A 13812-nucleotide genomic window follows, 5' to 3' on the forward strand; every position below is an offset into this window, starting at 1 on the left:
TATTTATAATGGTAGCTTTAAAGTTCTCATTTTTGACATCTATAGATGTGTTTCTAATGACTTTTTTCTCCTAATTATGGGAGACATTTTTCTGTGCCATCACAATTCACTTCATTTGTGATTATATATCAAACATTTGTATAAAGGAGCTAGTAAAAGTGAAGTACATAATAATTTCTCATAGTAATGGCCTGCCCTTTGATCACAAGACTTACTACCATTAAGTCTATAATAATAATAAAATGAGTTAGGGGCTAATCTTTTGGATCTAACCAGGTGTTAAGTTGAATCAGGGCTGCTTTAACACCTTAGTTTGTATAAAATGTCATGTGTGTGGGATCAGGCCTTTCCCTCCAGCAGAGCCTTGGGATTTAAGCACAGGAAGACCTCATCAAAGTAAAATCTTCTGGGAACTTTTGCCATTTCCAACAGCATGGATGGAACTAGAAAGCATTATACTAAGCGAAATAAGCCAGTCAGAGAAAGATAAATATCACATGATCTCACTCATATGTGGGATATAATGATCAACAGAATTTGATAAACAAGAATAGATCCAGAGACAAATGGTAGGGGATGGGGGGTGGTTAGAGAGCAACCAAAGGACTTATATGCATGCAAATTAGCATAACCAATAGACACAGACACTGGGGTGTTGGGGGCTTGTCTGGGGTGGGAATGGCTGGGGGGGTTCAATTGGGGGAAAAGAAAACATATGTAAAACTTTAGACAATAAAAATAGAATTAAGAAGTAAAAAAAAAAAACAACAACAACAACAAAAAAAACACACAAAGTAAAATCTTCTGTATGCATCAAAGGACATTATCAAGAGAGTGAAAAGACGACCCACAGAATTGGAGAAAAATTTGCAACATATATTTGATAAGGGATTAATGTTCGGAATATATAAAGACAACTCAACAACAACAAAACAATTCAAAAACAGGAAAAGGACTTGAATAGATGCTTCTCCAAAGATAAAACAGTAACAAGTGTTGGTAAGGATGTAGAGAAATGACAACACTCATGCACTGCTGGAGGGAATGCAAAGTGGATTATCTGCTGTGGTAAATAGCTTGGCTCTTCCCCAAAAAGTTAAACACAGATTTATCACAAATAGCAGTCCTAGATATACTCTTGAGAATCAAAACATGTTTGCACACAAACTTGTATATGAATTTCATAGCAGCACTATCTAAAATCCTCAAGGTGGAAACAACTCATTTGTTTACCAACAGATAAATGGATAACCATAATGGTATGTCTATACATGGACTATTATTCAGTCATAGGGAGAAATAAACACTGACATGTGCTATAAAATGGATGGTCCTTGAAAACACGATGTTAAGTGGAAGAAGTCAGACACAAAAGGCCACATGCTGTTTGATTCCATTTGTATAAAATGTCCAGAGCAGTCAAATCCATATACAAAAGAACATTAATCGTTGCCATAGTCTTGGGTAAGGCATGATTGGGAAGGGGCTGCTTAATGTGTACAGGGCTTCTTTGGGGGGAGAGGGAGGTAATAAAATGTTCTGGAATTAACTATAGTGATAGTTCACAACATTGTGAATATACCAAAAGCCATTAACTATATACATTTAAATGATCAAAATAAATAGTAAAATTTACCTAATTTTAAAAATAAAAAAAGGAAGTCAGAACCAGAGACAGACATTTGAAAATCGTTAATACAAAAATATTCATAAAGTCATACAAATGGATATGACCACTCAGGTTGATGTGTCAAGAATTAAAAGAGGACCAAGAACTAAAACCTAGAGAACAAAACACTCTCCATGTGAAACTGCAATCAGGCTGCAACAGAGATTCAGCTGAAATGAAAACAGACCAGCACAATGATTACTGAAGTCTTTCCTTCTCTTAACTTGAAGCAAATGAAAAACCAACTCTTTGGAAATCAAAAGAGAATTCAGTTCTCTATCCACGTCCTCTAACCTTCAATGACACAAAAGTACCTGTCAGTAACTGCCCCGAAACTGAGCAGCAGGGTGTTGTAAAGAGCCATCAGTTCCTTCTGGAGCTGTTGCCTGACAGCCGTCCGGAAGTCATCTGTCTCTTCTCGGGCCTGTGACTCTGTCAGAACCAGCAGGTCTAACAAAGGGTTTGGACTCTGAAAAATGAAATTGGTAAAGAATATAGTTACTCTCTAGCTGAGCTGTGTGTTGTTTCCTATGGAGGTTTTTGTTGCTCATCATGTTCTGGGTTAATTAAGAATTGTGTTACATAACCAGCAGGTGTGGGTCTCTAGACCTCCTGTAGATGGTCTACACTCAAAGGATGCTTCATATGTCATCTCAACAAAAGGAAAGCATATCTATTCCAGAAAACCGAGGAAAATACAGAGAAGCATAATGAGAGAAACAAACACCACCCACAATCATATCTCACTGGGAAAGCAGCTTTTAGCATCCTGGTACACACTCCTCTTTTTGCGTGTGTGAGTATAAATAAAATTATAAATCTGTATTTTTATTTTTTTTGTAGGCTGGGAGATAAGTGAATAGAGTCAGATTTTTCTACCCATTCATTTATCCTAGCCTTTAAATCTGTATTTTTAACAAAACTGAGGTCAAGTGAAAAAATTCACTATTTAACCATTTCCTTACTTCGTTACTATTATTTCTTCAAAAACATTTTAATATCTGGCATTTTTCAACCACGATGATTTACTACACTGGTCACTGAACAGTTAGTGACTGATTATTTCACTGGGTGGTATCGTGGGCTCAATTCTAATCGTGTCCTATCTACAAACTCTAAGCAATGAAATAACTGAATCAGAAGATTATAATAGCTTAATGCTTTTGATGAACATTGCCAAACTGTCCCTACAGCAAGTGTACTGATACACACAACCCCCATGGTGTGAGAAGGCACAGCATCCCAGCCAGTGCTGATATCACTACTGTTGTAATCTTTGCCAACTTCCTAGGCTAATACACAAATAAAACTAATGCTATTTAAACATTTTCCTGTTTTCCATTTTTTTAAAAGTAACTAAAGAAATATAATAGGACTTCTAACGATATTAAGAGAATGGAAAATATTACATTGACCCCCAGCATTAACTGATATACAGAGTATTTATCAAACATCTATAATGTCACCAACAGTGTACTAAAAAGAAATAAAACAAGATTCATTTAACTTTTTGATTAAAGTAGAAAACTTGCATTTTCTTCTTTTACACATGGGCAAACAGAGGTTTATAAAGAGGTCAAGTAATTTGTCCAAAGTGATAAGAATTAGCAGAACAAGAATTTAATCTCAGAACCTTTTTACTGCAAAGGTAGTTAATATTTTGTTCCCAGCATTATGTCAATCAACAGTGCATATACAACGTACAAAGAGAGATAAAGTCAAAATGTAATTACTGCTGTTCTAAAATCCTTCACTTAAAGAACTCAATTCAAAAATAACCACATTCTCTTCAGGAATAAGAAATGAAGAAAATTCTAAGTTGTTTACATATGTAGCGTGTAGAGCAGTGATGGCGAAACTTTTGAGCTCGGCATGTCAGCATTTTGAAAAACCCTAACTTAACTCTGGTGCCGTGTCACATACAGAAATTTTTTGATATTTGCAACCGTAGTAAAACAAAGATTTATATTTTTGATATTTATTTTATATATTTAAATGCCGTTTAACGAAGAAAAATCAACCAAAAAAATGAGTTCACGTGTCACCTCCAACACGCGTGTCATAGGTTCGCCATCACTGGTGTAGAGTATACTTCAATCAGGTACACACAATTGCAAATAATATAACTGAGAGCCTTTGGAAAGAACTGGGGAGAGACGTTTTGCTTTTAATTTACTGTTTCACACCTAAGCAGTTTTTTCTACCACTTGTTCCTTTCATCTTGAGCAAGAACTGCCTCATTTGGATCCAGTAAAAGTACATGAAACATAACTATAACTTCATGTTTCATATATAATAAGAGCATAATATGCAAATTGACTGAATGACCAAACAGCAGAATGACCATCCATACGACCTTCCAGACCACCATGCTATGACACGCACTGGTGCCAGGCCAGCCAAGGCGGGTGCAATGCAATTGGGGGGGTGGGGGGGGGGCGGCCACCATAGCCCTATGAGCGCCCTGCAGAGGGAGGCCCAGGCCACCGGCTGGCAGAGCGATTGATCAATAGGGGAGCTCCATGGTCACCCCAAAGAGGGAGGCCCAGGACACTGACTGGTGGGCTGCAGTGGGTGGGCTGGGCCTCCCTCTGCAGGTTGGGGGTGGGGGGGTGATCCATGGCGGAGCCCTGGTCAGGTGAGCAGGGCTTACCTCTTTGGGGCGATTAATCGCAGGGCTCCCGGACTGTGAGAGGGCGCAGGCCGGGCTGAGGGACCCCCCCCGCCCCCAAGGCAGAGTGCACAAATTTCTTGCACCGGGTTTCTAGTATATGAATAAAACAATCAAGATTTGCATTCGATAAAATCATAAAAATAAATATATATTCTATAGTATTCTTAGCCCCACATAACCAAAGGCAGACTTAGACCCACAGTGCCTCCAACTCCCATACACACTGACAAAATGAATGAGTTATTTTAATGCAAAATCCATCTTGGTAAAATATAACCTTATATGACTATACTGATACAGTATGTATAACCTAAAATTAAGATTCCTCCAAAGAATCTCATTCTACTTATAATTTGTTTTTACTAGTAAATTGCTGATACTATTCCCCTTTATAACCTATCTTGGATTCACATGTTAACTCTGAGATTCAGTGAACCTCAGCAGCATCACTTGTAAAATATAGGGTGAATTACTACTCCTCAAGCACAAAAGAGAGCAGAATAGATGTTTCTACCTAGTAACCTCAAGTGCTTAATCCTACCTGAAGGTTTTGTCATTAGACATTAGTAGTCAATCCTAATTTTAAACCAACTACTTGGGTCATTGTTGTGTCACTGCTAACCTCCAAAAGGTAACAATTTCTGTAATGATGGTTCATTTTCTTTAAGCACACAGTTTCCATCCATCATATCCAATTTTCCACCCATCAGCAAACTACAACAGTAGAATGTGCAATGCCCCCCCATGAACTCTGAATGCACATGTGCCTGTGAAAGTGGCCAAAAGAGAGACATACACAGTGTAGTTCTGAATAGCCACCCCCAAATAAATTATGGTCCCACTTTTACAAACTTCTACCAAAAACTCGTTCTGTCAAGAAAGGTGTTCAAACTTACCACTTCTAGGCTCTTTTATATATTAACAAAGTATCATTATATGAAAATATAGATTAGTGGAGCAACAAATTCCTAAAGTGCCTTAGAATTAAAATGTTTGTAATAGCCCTAACCAGTTTGGCTCAGTAAATAGAGCATTGGCCCGTGGACTTGAAGGGTACCTACTAGGTTCGATTTCAGTCAAAGGTACATACCTCGGTTGCATGCTCGATCCCCAGCCCTGGTCACAGCATGTGCAGGAGGCAACCAATCAATGTGTCTCTCACATCAATGTTTCACTCTCTCTGTCTTTCTCTCTCCCTTCCACTCTAAAATATATGTGTCTTATAATGTCTATTATCCTCTTTATCAGTTTAGGCCCTCTTTTCTAATTTTTATGTGGGGGTTTACTTGTGTGATTACTTGCAAAAAGGTTTATTTTTGCAGGGTTAAGTAAATTCATATGGTGTTGGGGGGGAAAAACACACACATAAACCAACAGTACATAGTGAGCTAGCTTCTTGGCAAGTTTTCCTTAGGATAAACTTACATTAAAGCCTGAGCACCTTTGCACTCACTCTTCCCACCTTCTCTCCTTCACATACCCTCACTGCCTCTATCTGGCTTGGCTCCCTGTCTCTCACATCCCTATTTGCACTCCCCCAATCCCAAGATCCCCACTTGAAAATACAGCTGCAGCAGAAAACTCCAAGAGAATAGGTTTTATAAACAGCAAGACTTAAAAGTCCCATTCATCTAATGTAGACTTCTAATTTATTAATACAACTGATCACAACCACATCAAGAAGGCCATGTTTCTATGAGTCCTCTAATACAACATGAGTAGCACTTCACTTAGCAAGGCTCTATAAATATTTTACTTTTCCATAATATAGTATTAATGATTTTCAAATAAATCACTTGTCGCACCTAAAACCCAAATTCCTTAACAACACTTACAGGTCTAAGAAGTAATTCTAGAAGCCAGTTTAGAAGTTCCACTGATGAATTTTTTCTTTGCTCCTTCAATAACTTATTTAAAAAATGTATGATATCTATTAGCAGTTTCTCATCTTCAATGCAAGCAGGAAGCACTTGTAAAAACCTATAACAAAGAAGACAATAATTATGGTTTCTAGCTCTTAAAGTGGTGTTGATAAATATTTAGCAATCCAGCTGAGAAGTGGCATGCTGATTTGTTGTGTTTGCCCATTTCCATAGTGTAAATACCCCCATGGCCAACTGCAAGCCAGTGTGACACAGATCTGTGGAGACATGCACAGCAGCCTTTCTCTATCACAGATGTAATAGGTACAAATAAACTCGAGCAGAGATAATAGTGAAGTGTTATAAAATAACACTTGGGAAGTAATAACTTTTGTATAATCATTACCTTTATTTTCATTAACATATTTAATTCTAAGTTTACATAATTTATGTTAAAGAGGGGCTCTCTTTAAACCAACTAACTTGCAAGACTCCAGACAATGTAAGCATCGGCTCTCACAAGGCAGTACTGGCTGGCTCCAGCATGCCACCAGAAAAGCAAAATAAATCGTGACAGCTGATCTAAATAAAGGAGTTAGCAAACTTCATGTTTAATGAGAAAGTTACCCATGTTCTACTAGAACCGTGGTTCTCAACCTTGGCTGCACATTAGAATCACCTGGGAATCTTTTTAAAATCCTGATTTCTGGGCCTCATCCTCCGGAAATTCTGCTTCTTTGTTATGGGGTGGGGCCGCAACATTAGTAACAAAGAAACAGAATTTCCAGAGGATGAGGCCCAGAAATCAGGATTTTAAAGATTCCCAGGTGATTCTAATATGCAGTCAAGGTTGAGAACCACTGTACTAGAGTCACATGGGCTAAAATGTAAAACTGCTGCCAATCACTTCTTCTCAGTCTTGTTGCAACCATCCGCTGCCAGTTAAACATGCTATATTGACAAGCTAGCAGCCGTGGGCAAACTACGGCCCTCAGGCAGGATCCGGCCCGTTTGAAATGAATAAAACTAAAAAAAAAAAAGACCGTACCCTTTTATGTAATGATGTTTACTTTGAATTTATATTAGTTCACACAAACACTTCATCCATGCTTTTGTTCCGGCCCTCCGGTCCAGTTTAAGAACCCATTGTGGCCCTCGAGTCAAAAAGTTTGCCCACCCCTGAGCTAGAGCCTTTCCCATAGCTACTAATGGACTTGCACATTTGGGCAATCAACTTCATGATATTCACAATAAAAAGAAAAATTAGATCATATACTTATGGGCGGGGGGAAGAAAGGGCAAAACAAAATAAAACAGCCTGCTACAAGAGTACCAAACCTATTCACCAATCCACTGATGTCCTTGAGTTATTTATAATATGGGCAGGAATAAACATTCTGTTTGTTCATTCATGTCTTAGCCTAGTCATTTACTTTTATAAGATAACAAAATTGCCCATGATAAGGATATTTTTTAAATTGTTGTAAGTTTATTAGTAATTCCTTCTAAAATTCAGTGATTCAGTTATATTTTTTTTTTCTCTTTTGCTATTATTAGATACTTATTGCAGGTGACAAAAACCCTGAGGTTTTTCTTTCTATAAAAGCATTTCTCTCATAATACATGCTCTTATCTTCAAAGGTATGGAGACGGACCCAAACACAATTCAGTCCAGGTCTCTGCACCGGGTAGACTTGAGGTTACACTGACCTGTTTAGTGCGGTATGCCAAGCCAAGAACTTCAAGGCAGCCCCACATGGGCTAGTGCCCCCCTTGAAAGACAATCTGTCATTCAGAAAGTAAAAACTCATGCTGGTGACAGCAGCCCTCACTTCTCTATGGGTGGCAGCCTGAACAACAGCATGGAGACAGTCCTGCAGGCCACTGGCTGTGTTTGTCACCTTCAGAGTAAGGGTGTCCTCTGAGGATAAGTTCAGTGTGTCTAAGAATCTATACAAATTGAAAAAAGAAAGAGTGACGTAAAGCTATTTAAATAAAAGCTCACTTTTATTATAAACTCTTACCAAAAAATTGTTTTATTTTCATTTTCTTTTAATTAAAGGTTGACTCACAGCCCAAAGAAAATATGGTGTGTATCTGCCAATATTAGGCTTTTATACTAGTATCCTAAGTACAGTATTTACATTGACATTTTCCTGCTTACACAACCATAAAGTAATTTTCACTCAAATAAGAAAGAACTGACAGATTAGAACAGTAAGATATTCAGAAGCAATTATCATCATCATCACAGTCATGACAACACTCTCTTACATATACTTACTGACCTTTTACTCTGATCCGGAGCACTTTTCCTAGTGATTTACATCAATTAACTAAAACAAATTCTGCATAATCTCTAAAACAGCATAGGTGCTCTTTCTTTTCCCTTGTGTGATAGTTTTTAAAAAGTAATAAACAATGTAATGTAATCTTTAAAATACAGTAAAAATTATAATCTTCAGTGCAAAAGCAGGAGCAGATGACAGTAAGTTAAAAAAAAACAACACCTACTTAATCGAAAGGAAAAATAAAACCTAACTAATTAGGTAAATGTAAATACTTTTTCAACTAAATGTAACAGCTTACTCTTGGATTTTCGTTTCAGAGTTCATTTGCTTCAACAGATTCTCAGTCCCATGATACCAGGAGAGGTTCCAAGCTATTCGAAGCATATCTGAGACTGGCTTTAGGGCCAAACAATCAGCAGATAACGGCAACACTATGGAGTAAGGACTCACAGCATGGTGGCCAAGTACATGTACTGGTAGGTGATACCTAAAAAAAATGTATACAAATAATTAAAATATTTTAAGCTCTAATGCCTCTCAAAAGAATGAGCCACAAACAAGGGCTAGTTCTGTGCCTCCCATTCTACAGCAACCAGGAGATCAGTTTCCAATTATTCTTTTACCTCTTCTAACCTCCCAAAACCATTATATTAAACTCTTTCCTGTGGACTTACCATATTCCATATTGTATCAGCCTTGTTTGCAGATATAACTAATGCCCCTTGAAACTAAGCCCTATGGCTATAGCGAGCCATACATAACAGGTGTTCAGCTAAACATGAATGCCTACTTTATGTAAAACACTGTATAGTATCTACCATTTATTCAGTTATGTGCCATGGCGATGTAATACCCATTTTACAGATATTTAAAATGATCACCATGACCACTAAGGGACAGAATCACAGCCTGACAGAATTATGTTTACACTTGTGAACATAATTGCAACACCAATACACTTAATCATTGTGTGTCACCAAGAGAACCCAGAAATATTTTTAGATCTAAAAACAGATTCACAGCCATATACATCTCTTAAACCAATCAATGCTAATTGACCATGTTTAACAGGACAGCAATGCCTAGCACGTTCAAATGTTAAAGAATAATTTTGCTAATAAAACATATCCCAAATCCCTAATTCATGTATTTATGACTAATGTTAGATAAATACAATCAGGTAAGATTTCTACAGGGAAATTTTGTGTGCTTTTTCATTTCATTCATCTCAATAAAAGAGGCTAAGGTAGAGTTCTCTATATAGAAATAAGATTGATAATTTAAATAGAAATAATGCTTTTTAAAAATTGGAATTTTCCACAAAAGTGGAAATGGCTAATGCTAGGACTGAGACAGGGAAATCAAAGGTGAACCTGGGACATCTCTTTGTGCCAGAAAGAAGAAAGTAATAAAGACTCATGGGGCTAAGTGGAAAGGACCCAGAACAGGAGTCTACTTGATAGGACTGGTACTAAAGGAAAAGAGGTGAGGCTATCAATCAAAGGACAATCCTTTAATAGTTAGAACATGAACTGCAAATTAAACCTAAGGAAGGTAGAAGGAAGAAAATGATAAAAAGCAAAGGGTACTACATCATGACCAGTTTTAGAAACCACTACACATCTACCAGATGGGCAATGATTTTAAAAATAACGTTACTATGAGTAAAGGAATAACAAAGCCCTTTTTTTTCCCTGTGGACAAATATGGCCTTAAGCAAACTCTCTGGCTCCTGACAAGCAGACAACCAAAAAGATGTAGAATGTCAACAATCTTACTAAGTTGCTCTGCAGAGAGTGAGGATGACTCCCTGCATCGGTACTGGGAGATGTGGGATAGCTGGAAGCCACAGTTCTGAGCGCCCGAGTGCTGTAGCTCAGTGACATGCTGTGGGGACCTGGAGAGCAGGCCTGGGCACACTGACCAGAGATCATCTTTTCTAGTGGGACACGGGGCTTCCATGCCAAGACAGCTCCCAGCACCACACATGTCATCTCATTCTAAGGATGACCTACTGTAGTTGTGTATTTTATTATTTAGCCAAACCCGAAGACCATGAAGAGTGGGTTATGTATACAATCAAGACATTTTACTACTAAGAATGTGTCCAAGAGGAATTCTAGCACAAATATATCAGGAGACATATACAATACTGTTTAGAGGAGTGTATACTGCAGCAAAAACACAGGATCAACCCAAATACTCTCTGACAGGAAAAGGAACAAACTGTACTAGAGTCTAACAACAGAGTATTATACGACAGTGAAAATTAGACTACATGTAATATATCTACCAAGCTATGAAATGGTATTTTAAAATTAATAAGCTTTGTTAAGATACAATTTACTTACCTCTAAAATACACAATTTTAAGTATACAGCCCGATGGATTTTTTTATATGTATTTACTAGGGGCCCGGTGCACGAAATTCGTGCACTGGGTGTGTGTGGGGAGGGGAGTGTCCCTCAGCCCAGCCTGCCCCCTCTCACATACTGGGAGCCCTCAGGCGTTGACCCCCATCACCCTCCAATCGCAGGATCGGCCCCTTGCCCAGGCATGACGCCTCCGCCAGAGGCATAGACCCCCATCACCCTCCAATCGCCTGATCGGCCCGTTGCCCAGGCCTGACGCCTCCGCCAGAGGTGTCAGGCTTGGACAGGGGACCCCCATCTCCCCCCGATCACTGGCTCTGGCCCCCGCCCAGGCCTGAGGCCTCTGGCCCAGGAATCATGCCTGGGCAGGGGACCCCCATCTCCCTCTGATCGCTGGCTCCAGCCCCGGCCCAAGCCTGATGCCTCTGACCCAGGCTTCAGGCCTGGGCAAGGGGACCATCATATCCCCCCAATCCCCGGCTCCGGCCCCCGCCCAGGCCTGATGCCTCGGCCAGAGGAGTTGACCCTCATCACCCTCCGATCACCAATCACCGGATCAGCCCCTTGACCAGGCCTGAGGCCTCCGGCAGAGGTGTCTGGCCTGGGCAGGGGACCCCCAGCTCCCCGCGGTTGCAGGCTCCGCCCCTGACCAGGCCTAACGCCTCTGTCCTAGGTGTCCGGCCCGGGCAGCGGGGACCCGCAGCTGCAGCGGCCCCACGATCGTGGGCTCCGCTTTAGGCCCAGGCAAGGGACCCCTAGCTCCCGGGACTGCCAGCTTCAACCCTGCCCAGCTCCCATCGCTGGCTCCACCCCTACTTCCTGCTATCACTGGCCAGGGCAGAAAAGGCGCCTGATTTTCCGATCATGGCTGGGGGGCAGGGCAAAGGCGGCCCCAGGGCCGCCTTTGCCCTGCCCCCCAGCTCTTAGCTCCCCCCTGGGTTTCCGATCACTGTCAGTGGCAGGGGGCTTCTTCCTGCTTTCCCTTTCGCCTCCCTGCATTGTGCCTACATATGCAAATTAGCCACCATCTTGTTGGCAGTTAACTGCCAATCTTAGTTGTCAGTTAACTGCCAATCATAGTTGGCAGTTAACTGCCAATCATAGTTGGCAGTTAATTTGCATATAGCCCTGAGTAGCCAATGAAAAGGGTATCGTCGTACGCCAATTACCATTTTTCTCTTTTATTAGATAGGATGTGTAACGACCACCCAGAATAAATACAGAACATATCCATCATCTCAAAAAGTTTATTTTTCTCCTTTTCTTGTAAATTAACTACTCTCCTTACCCTCTTCCAAGAGGTAACTACTGTTCTAACTTCTCTCACCATAGGTCAACTTTACCTGTTGAAGAACTTTAAGTAAATGGAATCTATAATATATGCCCTTTTGTGGTTTCTTTCACTCAACATTAGGTCTATGAGACTCACGTTGTTGTGTGAAGAATAGTTTCCACAGATTGTGTACAATTGTATCAATGTAGCACAGTCACTTATCAATTCTTCCTATTGTTAGATATGTGGAATGTTTCTTGCTTTTGGCTACTATCAGCAAAGCTGTTATGAACAGTCTTTTTTAAAATATATTTGTATTGATTTCAGAGAGGAAAGAGAGGGAGAGAGATAGAAATATCAATGATGAGAGAGAATCATTGATGGGCTGCCTCCTGCACCCGCCCTACTGTGGATCGAGCCCGCAACCTGGGCATGTGCCCTGACCAGAATCGAGCTTGGGACTCTTCAGTCTATAGGCCAGTGCCCTACCCACTGAGCCAAACTGACTAGGGTTGTTATGAACATTCTTACACAAAGAAAAAAAAAGTAGGTGATGCAAATACCAACGCTGGTGAGAGTGTGGAGCAGCTGGCACTCACACTGCTGCTGAGAACGGAAACTACTACAGCCACATGGAATACTGTCTGAAAGCATCTACTAAACATAAATACCCTCTGACCCATGTGTGCTCAAAGCACATGCCCACTGGTGACAGAATTACAAGTTCATTGCTGCACATTCTTACACTGAACCCTACAGAGCAATGGAAATGACCGACAGGCAAATCTTTCCACGTGGAGCAAAAGAAGCTGAACACAAGAATATACCCTATTTATAAAGTGCAAAACCAGCAAAAATAACATATAGTGACAGAAATTAAGATAGAATTACCTGTGTGGGTGGTGGAAAGTAATGAAGGAGCATAAAGGGGTTTCCTAGATTGCTGGCAATGTTCCTTATCTTATCTGCATGGTAGTTACATGGCGTATTTGGAAAAAATTATCAACAATACTCATAATTTATATACTTGTGGTTATGTAGGAAAATGTCCTTAATTTAAGATTTAAGGAGGTACATGCTAGAATAATTAGGAGGAAAATAAAAGTATGTATGAAGATTATTTTCAAATGGGTTAGGACAGCCGTGGGCAAACTACGGCCCGCGGGCCGGATTCAGCCCGTTTGAAATGAATAAAACTAAAAAAAAAAAAAAAGACCATACCCTTTTATGTAATGATGTTTACTTTGAATTTATATTAGTTCACACAAACACTCCATCCATGCTTTTGTTCCGGCCCTCGGGTCCAGTTTAAGAACCCATTGTGGCCCTCGAGTCAAAAAGTTTGGCCACCCCTGGGTTAGGAGGAAAAAAATTGCATATAAATAAATATATGAGAGAGAGTAAGAGAGAAGAGGCCCATGAGTTAACAACTGCTAAATCTAGGCTGGAAGTTATGCCAGTGTTCACTGTCTAGTTCTTCCAACTTTTCTGTAGAAACATCTGCAAAGATACATTCACTGACCTCTCCAAGCACACAGCGAAGGGAACACTCAAACACTGTAAGTCACATGGTTTAAATGCGAGGTGAAAACTGTGACAGACTGACAGATTCTGATGTCCATTTCTGTAACAACAGTTCTCCTTCAAGAACAACAAAGAAAGAAATATGTC

The 13812-nt window shown here is 40.0% G+C and overlaps 1 protein-coding gene and 1 pseudogene across 5 annotated transcripts in view; both read right to left on the reverse strand.

The window, feature by feature from the left end:
- The window catches only part of RTTN (rotatin), a 113520-nt gene that overhangs the window by 55206 nt on the left and 44502 nt on the right, over positions 1-13812 (reverse strand). For all 5 annotated transcript variants that reach the window (XR_009454118.1, XM_059706353.1, XM_059706355.1 and 2 more), the window contains 4 exons: positions 8795-8983; positions 7916-8155; positions 6179-6323; positions 1984-2138 (listed from right to left, as the gene is read on the reverse strand). Coding sequence is in view for 4 of the 5 variants with exons in the window: in XM_059706353.1 (XP_059562336.1) it covers positions 1984-2138; positions 6179-6323; positions 7916-8155; positions 8795-8983 (729 nt within the window). In the remaining variant the exon portion in view is untranslated. The remainder of the gene's footprint in view (positions 1-1983; positions 2139-6178; positions 6324-7915; positions 8156-8794; positions 8984-13812) is intronic.
- LOC132240366 (small nucleolar RNA SNORA36 family) lies at positions 2505-2614 on the reverse strand (annotated as a pseudogene).

The sequence above is a fragment of the Myotis daubentonii genome, chromosome 8, assembly GCF_963259705.1.
Source record: "Myotis daubentonii chromosome 8, mMyoDau2.1, whole genome shotgun sequence".
Classification (NCBI taxonomy): Eukaryota; Metazoa; Chordata; class Mammalia; order Chiroptera; family Vespertilionidae; genus Myotis; species Myotis daubentonii.